Source organism: Carcharhinus amblyrhynchos, chromosome 11, assembly GCF_965287045.1.
Source record: "Carcharhinus amblyrhynchos chromosome 11, sCarAmb.v2.hapA, whole genome shotgun sequence".
Taxonomy (NCBI): domain Eukaryota; kingdom Metazoa; phylum Chordata; class Chondrichthyes; order Carcharhiniformes; family Carcharhinidae; genus Carcharhinus; species Carcharhinus amblyrhynchos.
Genome location: NC_137334.1, coordinates 59405159 through 59418905, shown reverse-complemented (window position 1 = coordinate 59418905; position 13747 = coordinate 59405159). Strand labels below are relative to the sequence as shown.

Here is a 13747-nt window from a genome sequence, read left to right as displayed (position 1 = left end):
GCTAAGGTGCAGAGGGACCTGGGGGTCCTTGTGCATGCGTCGCAAAAACCCAGTCTGCAGGTGCAGCAGGTGATCAAGAAGGCGAATGGAATGCTGGCCTTTATAGCGAGGGGGATAGAATATAAAAGCAGGGAGGTCTTGCTGCAACTGTACAGGGTACTGGTGAGGCCATAGCTGGAGTATTGTGTGCAGTTTTGGTCACCGCATTTGCACAAGGATATATTGGCCTTGGAGGGAGTGCAGAGGAGGTTCACTAGGCTGATACCAGAGATGAGGGGGTTGGACTATGAAGAGAGACTAAATAGACTGAGTCTGTACTCGTTGGAGTTTAGAAAGATGAGGGGGGATCTTATAGAGACGTATAAGATATTGGAGGTGATGGATAGGGTAGAGGTAGAGAGATTCTTCCCGCTTAGAAAGGATAGCAGGACTAGAGGGCACAGCCTCAAGATAAAGTGGGGGGGGGGGTGCAGTTTAGATCAGAGTTGAGGAGGAACTTCTTCACTCAAAGGGTGGGAATTCTCTGCCCGTTGAAGTGGTGGAGGCTACCTCGCTAAATATATTTAAGTCACGGGTAGATAGGTTTTTGACAGACAAGGGAATTAAGGGTTATGGGGAGAAAGCGGGAAAGTGGAACTGATCCACTTCAGATCAGCCATGATCTTATTGAATGGCGGAGCAGACTCGAAGGGCTAGATGGCCTACTCCTGCTCCTATTTCTTATGTTCTTAACGCAATTTACACTGGGATCATGGGTTTATAAAGTGAAGACAGAAAATTTGAAAATAGGAGACTATTTAATTCTTCATTCAGCAACTATAACTAAATAGAAATAGGAAGCACTGAACAATCACACTGAAATTATTACATTAATTAAGAACATTACTGGCTATCGATGGCATCTGGCAGTTTAATCCTATTCAGTTTGGTAAATATTACAGACCAAATAAATGGGAAATATTTTATGTTTTAATAGCAAAATGTACTCTACTTTAGAAAGGAAGTAGCTTGGTGTACTTTACACTGAAATTTGATTCTTGGATCAAACATGGCTTAACCAGAGCACTAAATATAACTTAAAGCAAATACCGTTTAAAATACTTCAAATGCTTTTGAGTTTTTAAACTGAAATCTTGTTATCAATGGATAAAAATCTTGCCATCAGGAATTAGTAAAGCTGTAACACAAATATGACAGGTTACAAATCACTGAATATCACTTAAGTTTTTGTTGTGGCGGTGAAATTGATTCATTGAAGGCCTATTATCAAAGACCAACTGGAATTTCTGAGTTGGGGAACAGTGTAAGTGCCTGAAGGCAGCCTCTTGGCAGTGGGGAGGAGTAGCAGACTGTGGCAACAGTACAAACAGGTGTAGAGGCCACCTTCCATCTGTCAAGCTTCAGCTGCAGTTGCTGACTGTTGTGTGGACAGGATTACCCTCCAAAACTAAAGACATATTATTTAAGACTTTAAAAAGCTCCAACCTGGCAGCCTCTTTTTCCCTCTTACCCAAAAAGCTTGCTGTTTTTTCAGTGTTGGAGAGACTCCTACTGGCATTCCAGCTTTGAAAGCACCACCCTTCACTACTACCTCCACCCTCCCAACCCATAGAATCAAGTTGCTTATGTGAACGGCAAGTCCACATTCTGGCCATTATTCCACCAATTCGAAGAAAAGCACAGCCAGGTGACAGTTCTCCACAGAGTGTAGGATTTTGACTCTCATTTCAGTCTGATGGCGGGTCCTGAAGGTGTCCCACAGGAAACATCCTGCCTGGTATCTATATACACTGGAACGTATTTAATTTTCAATTTTGAAAGGGTAACTTGACAATGACAAATTCACATCATGTGAGAGAAATCATGTGCAACTAAAAGTGCAATTACGTTTTCTAAATTTTCATAAACCCATATTTCAAAAGTAGATATCTTCATATTCATTGGTGTAGCTCTGTCATTCTTTGTTATCATTTTACATTCTTTAAAATTCCTAGTTAGTGGCAATATGGGACATCCATTTGTGCCAATTCTCCCTTCAGTGATAATATCAGTGTCGTTGCACAGTTATCTATAAAAAATATACTAACCTTTCTTGCTCCATTAGAAAGTTTAATCATTCTATCAACATATTCACGAGCTTTTTCATGCCGTCCAATGTGCCAAAGGAAGAGAGCCGCAAAATACAACGCCATCTGTCCTGCAGTTTTCCGGTCCTCTTTTAGTTTGCTATCAAGTTCTTGAATGGCATCACGATCTTTTATCAAGGCAAAAGATAAACTACTTGAGTATTTCAGTAACTAAACAGAGTATTTTAGTGCTTACCATTCGACCTAATTAGTTAATATTTTATGGCGCTTTTATTGAATGAAAATATTGTTTGAATCATACAACTAAAAATACTGCCGACTCAAACAACATTTTATTTACATGTCAAGTTTTGCTGCCCCAGTGGTTGAGAAAAGTTTGCGCTGAGTTTGCACTGAGATAGCTGTAGCAGCAATCATGGGACTATAACTGTCTACAATATCTGTATTATAAGGGAGAATTCAGTCAGGGTTCCCATTCTGATTATTCTGTTATATTAACATGTAGCTTCAATGTTTACGCAAAGATGTTGTCGATGCATATTTATCATAAAGGTGACAGAAAGCGATTATTGTCATAAAACGAAAACATAGACTCCAGAGTTTCAAAGAGATGTAAGCAAACTAACAAATAGAAATCAGATATCAGACATGGATAGGCTGTAGGATATTATAGATATTTTTCTCATTCTTTTATGGGATGAGGGCATCACTGGCAAGGCTAGCATTTATTGCCCATCCCTAATTGGCCTTGAACTGGATGTTGCACTAGGCCAGTTCAGAGGGAAGAGTCAACCACACAGCTGTGGGTTTGGAGTCATATGTAAGCCAGACCAGGTAAAGATGACAGATTGTCTTTTCTAAAGGACATTAGTGAGCCAAATATTTTGTACGATAATTGACAAGTGTTTCGTGGTCACCATTACTGAGACTAGCTTTCAGTTACAAAATTTATCAAATTTAAATTCCACCAGCTGCTATGGTGGGATTTGAACCCATAAGTAAGAGTATTAGTCTGTATTATTAGTCCAGTGACATTACCATTCTGCTATCGTCTTCCCCCAAACTAAATTAAACATATTTGTGCTGCAGTCCTATTTTATCTTTTATGTTTTTTTTTACTCAGAACAAATGGTGTAATTTCTTCACTGCCAGACAATGTATACTCTGTGTATTCACTCACCTGGAGCTAAACTTTTTTTATGAGCATAGATTAGAGCCATTATAGAACAGAGCGACACATCCTGCTTTTCTCTAACAGCCTCAAGTTCACGCATAGCTTCTTGAATTCGATCTGCATGTGCAAAAGAAAGACATGTTTGAATTATGAAATACATTACAGCTTGACGCTTGAATGTCATGAAAATAGATTGAGCATTTTCTTTACATTTAATTACCTTCCATAAGGATCCCATATGCACGAAAAAATAGGAACACAGCATCATTGCCATATTTTTTGAGACCCTCATCTGCTGCAATCTGGATATGATTGAAATATTTCTTTTCACAGTAATAGTTTATTAGAGCCTGCAAAATAAAAAGATGAAAGTATATTGAATTGTTCTTTCACTACTAGTCTTCTCTAAATTATAGTTCCTCCACTTGCCCTTTTTATGTGTTCATGTTCTTTCATTTGATTGCTCTTCACACTCACAAAGAGGACAAATGCTGTCCAAATTCCCAGACCTCACCAAGAATGTTCTGCACCAACATACTCAAGTTCTGTACTACAAACAACTATTCCTATCAGATTCACGATTGCAGAAAATTAAGTTTAGATCGGAACATCTCTCTACAACAATATGTCACAACAGCCAGCTTGTATCACCCAGCTACCAATTTTCAGATTTTTATCGGCATTCATAGCAGCAAAGTGACATTCCATCCTATTCAGTACACGTCACCGGGGGAGGTGCAATCCTGGTTAACAGGTACAATTCCCACCACCTTTAAAAACAAGAGTAAATGCTTAGATATTTCATTAGCAAGAAAATGAAGATTAAAAGGGAGAGAAAGGATAGAAGCCTGTAGTTGGACAGGACAGATAGATCAAAGATACAATTTTTGAGGAAGTGGTTAATGACAGATGATATTGATAAACAGAAGCATCTGAGCAAAGATAATCATTATTAATATCAGCAAATAGTGGGACTGGAAAAGGTAGTAAAGAGGTTTCTGAAGTGAATATGACAATGTCAGATTGTTGCTTGATTGGTTTGTGAGACAGCTCTCCCAATTTTGGCACAATTAAGGGCTGAGATGTTAGTAAGGACAACTTTGCTGTGCCAACAGGGTGGACTTTACCATTGTTGTTTCCAGTGCTTAGTCAATGCTGGATGGTCCACCTGCTTCATTCTTTATTGACTTGTTTATAGCAGTTTGATACAGCTGAGTGACTTGTTACATCATCTGACAATCAACCATGTAGTTCAGACCAAGTAAGGGCACCATCTTCAGCTTGGGACAATCCTGGGTGCTGTGATGCTATTCAGCCAGTATGGCACAGCAGCCTTGGCCTGGGATCACCATTCATGCTACCCTGTAGCAGTATTCATCTTCTACTGTGAGCTATTCTCTTCTACTTCAGTATGGGTGGAATTGAAGTTGCATTGGACTTTTTATTTCTCTGGCTCTACCAAGTGTTTCACTTTTACAAGTACCAGGTCCTTGTGTGTCCAGAGACATATATCTTGTGTGGCCACAGGAAGGATATTTGATTTGATTTGATTAATTATTGTCACATGTATTAGCATACAGTGAAAAGTATTATTCCTTGCGCGCTATACAGACAAAGCATGCTGTTCATAGAGAAGGAAAGAAGAGGCTGCAGAATGTAGTGTTACAGTTAACTAGGGTGTAGAGAAAGATCAACATAGTGCAAGGTAAGTCCATTTAAAAGTCTGACAGCAACAGGGAAGAAGCTGTTCTTGAACTAATTGGTACATGACCTCAGACTTTTGTATCTTTTTGCCAATGGGAGAAGGTGGAAGGGAGAATGTCTGGGGTGCGTGGGATCCTTAATTATGCAGCTGCTTTGCCGTGGCAGCAGGAAGTGTAGGCACAGTCAATGGACAGAAGGCTGGTTTGCATGATGGATTGGGCTACATTCACAACCTTTCGTAGTTCCTTGTGGTCTTGGGCAGAGCAGGAGCCATACCAAGCTGTGATACAACCTTGGTGACAGTAGAAAGACAGTACACCCACATTGAAAAAGAAGGTCTGGCAGTAATACTTAGAGTGAAGAAATTTCATCTATCTGGGTGTAAATTTGCGATAGTCATCAATCTCAAGCTGCTGTTGGGACTTTTGAAAGAGGACAAAGTGGTGCCACTGATAGCATCAGCTCAAATCCAGTGATGAGTATTGCTATTGACAGCAGACAGTTATCAGCTGGAGCAGCGGCTGGAAAGTTGGGTTAACAAATGCCTTGAGTAGGCTACCTTTTGCAGACACCTCAATGTTGATGGTGCCCAAAATAGAAGAGATTGTAATGTGCTAAGGCATTTGCCGACAATAGCTGTTAGTTTATTTTCTTAAAAGCAAGGTCATGATGGACATACCATTCCCAAGATTGACCCTTTTTTAACAGTTAATGTAGGTGAGTCAAGATGGAGGCTGGTTTTGTATGAACATCCCGTAGTACATCACCAGTCCTAAAACTGATCATAACTCCTGGATTGAGGTTAGGGCCGGGGCATCTTTAATCCATACATGCAGTCCCCCAAAGATGTAAACCTGTTTTGTCCACTTTGTGACCCAGATAGGTCACCTGATGTATTAAGAAAACACACTTCTCACTCCTTAAGCGTACACCGGCTGGTGACAACTGTCTAAGGGCTTCATCCAGGTTCTGTCAGAGTTCTGCCCTTGTTTTATCCGGAATGAGCACATCATCCAGATAAGTGGCTATCTGTGATAAACCTTGGAATATGTTTTCCATTGTTCTCTGGAAAATCGCGTAGGTGGACGATACCCCAAAAGATAACCTTGTGCATTGATGGAAGCCCTTTATAGTGTATTGATCGTGACCTATTTCTGCAAATCCTCATCCAGCTGCAATTGCTAGTAAACATAATTCATAACTAATTGTGAAAAGAGTAGTACCCCTGTTAGCTTTGCACATAAATCTTCTATCCAGGAATCGGGTATTTGTCCAGTTGTGAATGGCAGTTTATTGTTTGCTTGAAGTCCATTCAAAGACAGGCTGAACCATTTGGCTTCATAATAGGCACCACAGTGCTGCCCATTCCGCAAACTGGACAGGTTTCATTATACCTTCTCATTTCAATCTTTTAATTTCTGTTTCCACTTTCTCTCTTAATGCAAATGGAACCAAGCAAGCCTTGCAAAGTCATGGAACTACATCTGGATCGATATGTAACATCGCTTTGATCCTTTTATTGTTCCTAACCCTTCTTGGAAAACCTCTGGGTATTTTAACAGGACTTCGCTCAAATGTCCATTCCCCAATTGGAAAATGTTCACCCATCCAGTTGGATCTCTCTGAGCTAGTTTCACCCCATTAAGCTTGATCCCAAGCCCTCTGATATCATTAACAGTAGTCTAACTAGTTGCTTTTCGTAAGAAACAGGAACAAAGGTTGTACTCACAACTTTCAGTGGTTCCCCTGTGAAAAATCTTCAGTCTTGCCTAGGTCTTTATTAAGCATAAGGGTTGGAGCCCAGTGCGGATTTTGCTGAACACTGCTTCCCCGACCACAGGTACGGCCGTGCCTGTGTCAACCTCCATTAATACTGGTTGTCCATTTAGTCTTAAGGTTATTTTGATATGTTCCGATTTGTTCATTGCTATGTCTATGTTACAATATCTTACTGGGCAAGATTCTGCAGGGACTGTTGTCTGTCTGGTTCAAATTTGGCCTTGTTTTCAGGCAGTCCTCCAGCACATCTGGGTTTACTACTTTTTGAATCCTTCCTGAGGGCAGCTATATCATTTCCTGCCCCCAAGTGGTGGTCCCCTAATTTAGTTGCGCTGGTGTGAGTGTCCATTTCCATTGGGAACCCTTGTAACTCATATGCCCCTCTTGCCGCCTTTTCCAATGACAAAGCCAGTCCATGTGGGACTTTACCCACAGGCATTTTTGGATAGTCACATTATTTATCCAGCCAATTTCTTAACATCTCATTTATATCAACCTGAGTTTGCAAGCATTCCAGATGTCACAACCTTGTTAAGAAATTCGTGACAGACTCCCCCGTTTTTCAGATTGCCGAGTAAAGCCTTCTCAGGATCAGAAGTGGCTGAGGGTCATTCTTTCACTAAGTCTGCCAATTCTTGGAAGGTTTTTGTATTTGGGGCCTCCGGGAAAGCTAAGCTATGCATAATGGCAAAAGCTGATGGTCCACATGCAGTCAGAAAAATAACCCATTGCATTTCATCTGACACTATGTCATTAGCGTTAAAAGAATGCATTTGTTCTACATATTGGGCCCAGTCCTCCACAGCAGGGTCAAAAGAATCCAGTTTCCCAAACAGGGGCACGATACCTGACAATGGCTTATCCCCAATGCGTCACGCCTATTGGTGAGTACCTTCCCTCAGTTCGTTTTTTTCCCCCTCATCTCCAGTGGAATAAGTCAGCAGAGGCCGGTATCCCTTCACCAGATTCCTTTTTATTTACAAGCTCTATTTAAGTTCATAGCGTGTTAGTTACAATCTGAGTCAGCATTCGGAGTGCCAGGAGACCTAACACTTCCAGTTATGTATAGAACAAAGACTCCCTGACTGGAAAAGCAATAAAGAACTCAACCAGGGAGTTCATATTCTAAGAGGCCAACCTCAATGGCCTTACTGAAGTCATTATACTAGTGATAAGGTAGATAGAGATAGGATGTTACACCTAACTGGTGAACCTAGAATCAAGGGGCACAGTCTCAGAATAAGAGAAAGTCTATTTAAGACTTAGATGAAGAGGAATTTCTTCACTCAAAGGATGAATCGTTGGAATTCTCTACCCCAGAATGCTGTGGAAACTCAATCATTGAGCACGTTCAAGCCAGAAATCAATACATTTCTGGATAGTAATCACATCAAGGGATATGGGGAGGTAGCACAGGAAAGTGGTTTTCAGGTAGTTGATTAGCCATAACCTAAAAAAATGGTGGAGCAGGCTCAAAGGGTCAAATGTCCTACTCCTGTTTCCTGTGTGTGCAGCAACACAGTGCTTCAATTTTGTCAAGGAAGCCAAGGTAGTTACTGGCTGTCAGACTTTACTTGCATATAGCTGATCATCTGCTTGATCAAAACAGATATGTATTAGCTACTGGCTACCAGGTGGGAACAGCTCCTTGAGTATCAAGTGGCTGCCAGCCTGTACCATGGGAACAATTACTCAGAATGAGGCAAATAGCAACAAGGAGAGTTTCAAGGGATGGGAGAATCTGAACCAGGACACTGAAAGTTACATGTTTCTTTATAGCACATCTCAGCTGCGACCAGGTGGATAGCATCGTGCCTGGATATTCAGTCATTACTATATGAATTTTAGGCCTGAATTTTACCAATTGGGCAGACAATCTGATGTCAGGTAAAAATGCAAAGCAACAGAGTGTGTGGGCCGGAGGCAGGATCGGTAGCATGTGAAGAAGTGGGGTCAACAGTAGAGGAATGTTGTCACGATGAGGAAGGATCCCTCTACAGTTCAGTGATACCTTCCCGGAGGTGAAAAATGAGATCCTGTGTTTGCCAGGCAAGAGGAAGAGTCCAGCAAACCTCATCAAGAAAGCAAGGCTGGAGGTGGCAGGTATCATAAGCAGCTAAGGGGCTGTTGCAAGAACCTTAATCCAATGCAGAAAGAGATTTAATAATCTAATGCAGTTTGGAAAGGTGAGCAGTGTTAGTTGCAAACTTGAAGCCCAACATGAATAAGGTAGCATTCACGAAATGTGAAGCTAGGTGATAGTCCCACGCAATGGCAACAGGAGGCAGGGTCCAGTGAAGCACCTAATTCATTTGCAACCAAATCACATGGTCAATCATGGGCAAATGATACCTCACCATGCCAGGTCTGATGCTTCAGAGTGACCAACACATATCAAACATGAGGCAGAGAGTGACACTACCTATGTCTATGCGAGCAGAAACATGCTCAGAGAGACAGGGAACATTAATGAATGAGAGAAAGAATGCCTTTATCGCCTTGTAACACAAATGGAGAAGGAAGCTACAGCAATAAGAAGGGTCACACATGGCAACCCGTGACTGAGAATAAGTGTGGAAGCTACGGGAAATGAGTATAATGATGGTTGCGTCCAATATTCCCCAGATCAATTGTGGCTTGTGTGCCTTTATCACCACTGGAAGCTCCTGATCAAGGGGAAGTATCAGTGTTTGACTGAAAGAGCAGCTGTTTCACTTAAATTGTGTCTCTCTGAAAGGTACAACATGTCACAGACAGACCAGGGTTCCTACTAAAGGTTCAACACCATCTGAAGGCTTTATGTCACTATTCCAGCACACCCTCCAACAGCGCAGATAACTCACATGGGTGGGCCTTGTTGCATGTGGAGAGCAGCTACTACAATCTGCTAAGCATTGCACAGATGTGCAGAAGATAACTAAATCAGTGATACCAGTGGCCAATTCTCCTCTGAGAAGTTAGGAGAGGCCCAGCGAAGCTCAGTTCCCAGCAGACAAGAAGCTTCAGATGCCATCAGCAAATCAGCTGTTGCTTCATCTGTTGGAGTTTCCAGTGGAGACAGTGAATTCCCACATTCAAATAATGGATGCTTTCATCCATGCTCCATAACTCTTGCATGTGAATGCATGGTATCCTCCATTGAGTAGCAGCAAACCTCACTGAGAGTCACATGGATCTTAGCACCCTGTGGATGCAGGATAGGTTGTGGACCTCCATAATGTGGCTTCACCTGGAGGTCTATGGAGTGATGCATCGTCAAGGTACTTCTCCCTGTTGCCCAAGTTTTCTCACTACAGAACAAGGCCAAACTATTCAATGTATAATAACTTGTGTATATATTCTCATGCAAAAGCTGACACTGGCCAGATGTAGAACCAAATAGATGGTGTTTAAAACTGAAGGTTTCATAAATGCCTGTATTGACAAGTAGTTTTGGTGTATAGCACAGACCAGTAGAGGGAGTTGGTTAGCTCAGTTAGCCAGATGGCTAGTTTGTGATGCAGAGTGATGCTAACAGTGGGGGTTCAATCATCATACCGACTGAGGTTATTAATGAAAGCCCACCTTCTCAAAGCTACTCCTCAAGTGCGGTAATCCTCAGGTTAAAATCATCACCAGTCAACTCTCCCCCTCAAAGACGAGAGCAGCCTATAGTCACATGGTCATGACAATTTTATCGTTACCAGGCAGAGGGATGCTAAGGTCTCCAATGAAAGGTCAGAAAAGACACCTCTGTGAGAGAACCCTTGGTCCAGTTGTCACTTGCAGTTTTTCTCATGTCAAACATCTGCTGATCATAGTCATGAATTTTCCTCCCTTGTATCTCACTATCATGTGAATTATACCCATCTGCACTACCTATATTGGCTAGTGTCTGTTGAGACACCTCATAGTCATCCCTTGATCAGATGGTCAAACTATCCTGATCCTATTGGATCAAAAGACAGCCCCAAGCAACACTTATAAGGGCACAGTCTTAGGATAAGGGATGATTTAGAACTGAATGAGAAATTACTTCACAAATGGGTTGTAAATCTCAGAATGCTTTCCAACAGAGTTGTAGTTGCTGTATCATTGAATACATTTCAGGCTGGGATAGAAAAATGTTTGGTCTTTGAGGGAATCAAGGAAAATTGAACTGAAGCCCAAGATCAGCCACGTTCACATTGAATGGCAGTGCAGATTTGAGGGGCCACATAGTCTACTCCTGCTCTGACTTCTTTGTGTTCTCCCTGCAAAGTGTGGGCATCATTTGCTCTGCATATTCCTCCTCCTCCTCCCATGGACTGTGTTGTTTCATTGATGATGCCCTGCATGTGAGGAAATCCAAGAAGGAGGCAAATTGCAAGTTTTGGTGATTACATGAAGAGTAGCAGCAGTCTGGACCAAGGAGAATGAAGGTTGGAGCCAGGATAGCAAGCGCAAACATGTGTAAAGCACTTCAGTGGTCATATACCAGCTGAATGTTTGAGTGCAAATTTTTCTTGTTAATTAACTTTACTGGCTGCTCACTTGGCACCTTGGTGGCCACTTGGGTACAATCAGTAATACCCTATTTCTGCAGAAATCCAAGATGGAGGCAAATTGTACTGTCCCTGCACTTGCAATGTGCCATCAGTTTGATATTTTATTACCTACTTTCATAAAGCATTTGTGACATGCAAGATGCAATAGCATGCTGCCATTTGAAAGATGCCACAAACTTCTAGCTCTGATCCTTAGAAAGAGCCAGAGTTGAAGAAGGCCAGTGACTTTAAAGGCTATTGACCGACCATAGTAAGCAGTGCTGTGTGATTTGAAGTCCTCCTCAATGAAAGCACAAATCTCAGGTTCCATCCACCAAGATAGGCATAGTCTCCTTGACATGAACAGGCATCTTCTTTGACAATCAATGCTAAAGGTGTGGCCTTTGTTGCCTTCTGGACCCTCGTTTCTCTCCTTTACCTTCCTCCTGTCTGTGGCTTTACATTTGCTCCTGAAGATGTTGATCCTGATTTATCCCATCTCCAACTACACTGCTTTGTCGTCTTGCTTGTGGTCACAGATTCTTACGTCCCATGCTCCATGGAGGGTCAAGACTCTCTCAACTGACCAAGTGTGCACAAACCACTTGGTCTGCTCACCAGGCACATGTGCGCGAATGGAAAGCCATCTGCCCTTTTATCAGTCCATCTCACAACCTGTGCCTCATCACATTGTCTCCAACTTCAACTTGGTCAGTCCGGATCTCATGCACTCCCATAAAAACCACAGACTAGCTGAAAAGGTAAGGGAGGAGGGTGCAATGGGACAGGCATGGAGGATGGGAAGTGTGCAAAAAGGTGGGGGAAGGTTACGGGGGTGGGGTGCAGAGGGGGAGCTGCAGAGGGGGGAGCGGAAAGGGGAGGGGGTGGGGTGGACGGCAGGGGGAGGGGGTGGGGGGTGGGCGGCTGGAGAGAGGACCGGGGGTGGGGGGGAGGGGATGTCTAAGGAAGGGAAGTAGTGGCCGGCTCTGAGCCGCTGCGATCTGCCCCTGCGCCCCCCCCGGCCCCGGCTCACCAGTGACACCGAGTCCTGGTCCGCCATCTCCGCCCGTCTCCTGGTTACCAAACACAGACACGCACAGTCGAGCTCCAACCGCTCAGCACATCGATCGATCGGTCCGCCCAGCCGTCGGCAATCGGCAGCTGATGCCTGGCTGTGCTGTCTGACTTTCCAGGGAGCATTGTCACTGCAACATGTCCAGAGGCAGCAAGTGTGCTTCAAACACACACTTTTAAAACACTTCCCCTTTTTGCTTTTACAACTTATAATTAATGGCAGCTCAAAAAAATGGTTAAAAAGTCACAGAGGATTGGCTTCATAAACAGAAGCAAGGAGTGTATGATGATTCTTTATAAAATGGTTCAGCCTCAGCTGGTGCTTTGTGTCAATTTCTGGACACCACTTGGACCATGTGAACGCTTTAGAGAGGGGGTAAATAAGAATTACTAGAGTCGTTCTTTGGGTGAGAAACTTAAGTTACAAGGATCGGTTGGACAAGCCAGGGCTGTTTCCTTAGAGAAAATTAGGTTGAGAAGATGTTTGACCATGAGAGGCCTATCCATTTGATGCAGGAGTCAAGAACCTGCAGACCACAATATAAGGTGTCAGGGAGTATTAAAGCTTATAAAAGAGGCCTTTCAGCCCATCATGTCTGCACCACTCATCAAGTACCTATCCTAATCCCATTTTCAAGTACATGGGCTGTAGCCTTGTTCATTATGGCACTTCAAGTGCTCATCTAACTTTGTATTAAATGTTGTGAAGGATCCCGCCTTTACAACCCTTTCAGGCATTGAGTTCCAGATGCCCACCATCCTGCGGGTGAAGAAATGTTTCCTCACATTCCCTATAAATCTCCTGTCCCTAACGTTAAATCTATGCCTCCTGATTATTGACCCCTCTACTAAGGTGAAAAGTTCCTTCCAGCTATTGGATCCATGTCCCTCATGCTGCACTTCATTTTAGAATGGTCAGCAAACCACTGCCATGTTTAGGCTACTTCAGGATGGTGATGAGCATCAGAAGCCAAACCTCAAGTCTCAAACTACCTATGAACAAAGCCAAAGAAGGTCTATAGTTGTACTTCTAACTTTTAAGGAATCTAATTAGTCTCATTTTTCTGAATATACAGTGACGTACGGTGGCACAATGGTTAGCCCCGTTGCCTCACAGTGTCACTGTGGTAACTACTGTGCCAGAGACCTCGATCTGATTCCTGGCTTGGGTCACTGTGTGAAGTCTGCCCATTGTCCCTGTGTCTGTGTGGGTTTCCCCCAGGTTGTCCTGTTTCCTCCTACAATCCAAAACATGAGCTGTTTAGGTGTTTTGATCATGCTAAATTCTCCCTTAGTGTGACTGAACAGCCACACTGAGGGAGAATTCAGTGTGACTGAACAGCCACCAGAGTGTGGCAGAGTAACTAGCATTGCTGCCTCACAGCGCCAGGACCCAGGTTCAATTCCCGGCTCAGGTCACTGTC

The 13747-nt window shown here is 42.9% G+C and overlaps 1 protein-coding gene across 3 annotated transcripts in view; it reads right to left on the bottom strand.

Moving 5' to 3' along the window:
- Positions 1-12323, bottom strand: part of ttc21b (tetratricopeptide repeat domain 21B) — a 68356-nt gene extending 56033 nt beyond the window's left edge. For all 3 annotated transcript variants that reach the window (XM_080199183.1, XM_080199184.1, XM_080199185.1), the window contains exons 1-4: positions 12283-12323; positions 3482-3611; positions 3268-3378; positions 2088-2254 (exon numbers count right to left, since the gene is read on the bottom strand). In XM_080199183.1, the coding sequence (XP_080055309.1) occupies positions 2088-2254; positions 3268-3378; positions 3482-3611; positions 12283-12309 (435 nt within the window). In that variant the 5' untranslated portion in view covers positions 12310-12323. The remainder of the gene's footprint in view (positions 1-2087; positions 2255-3267; positions 3379-3481; positions 3612-12282) is intronic.
- Between the last annotated feature and the right edge of the window lie 1424 nt (positions 12324-13747).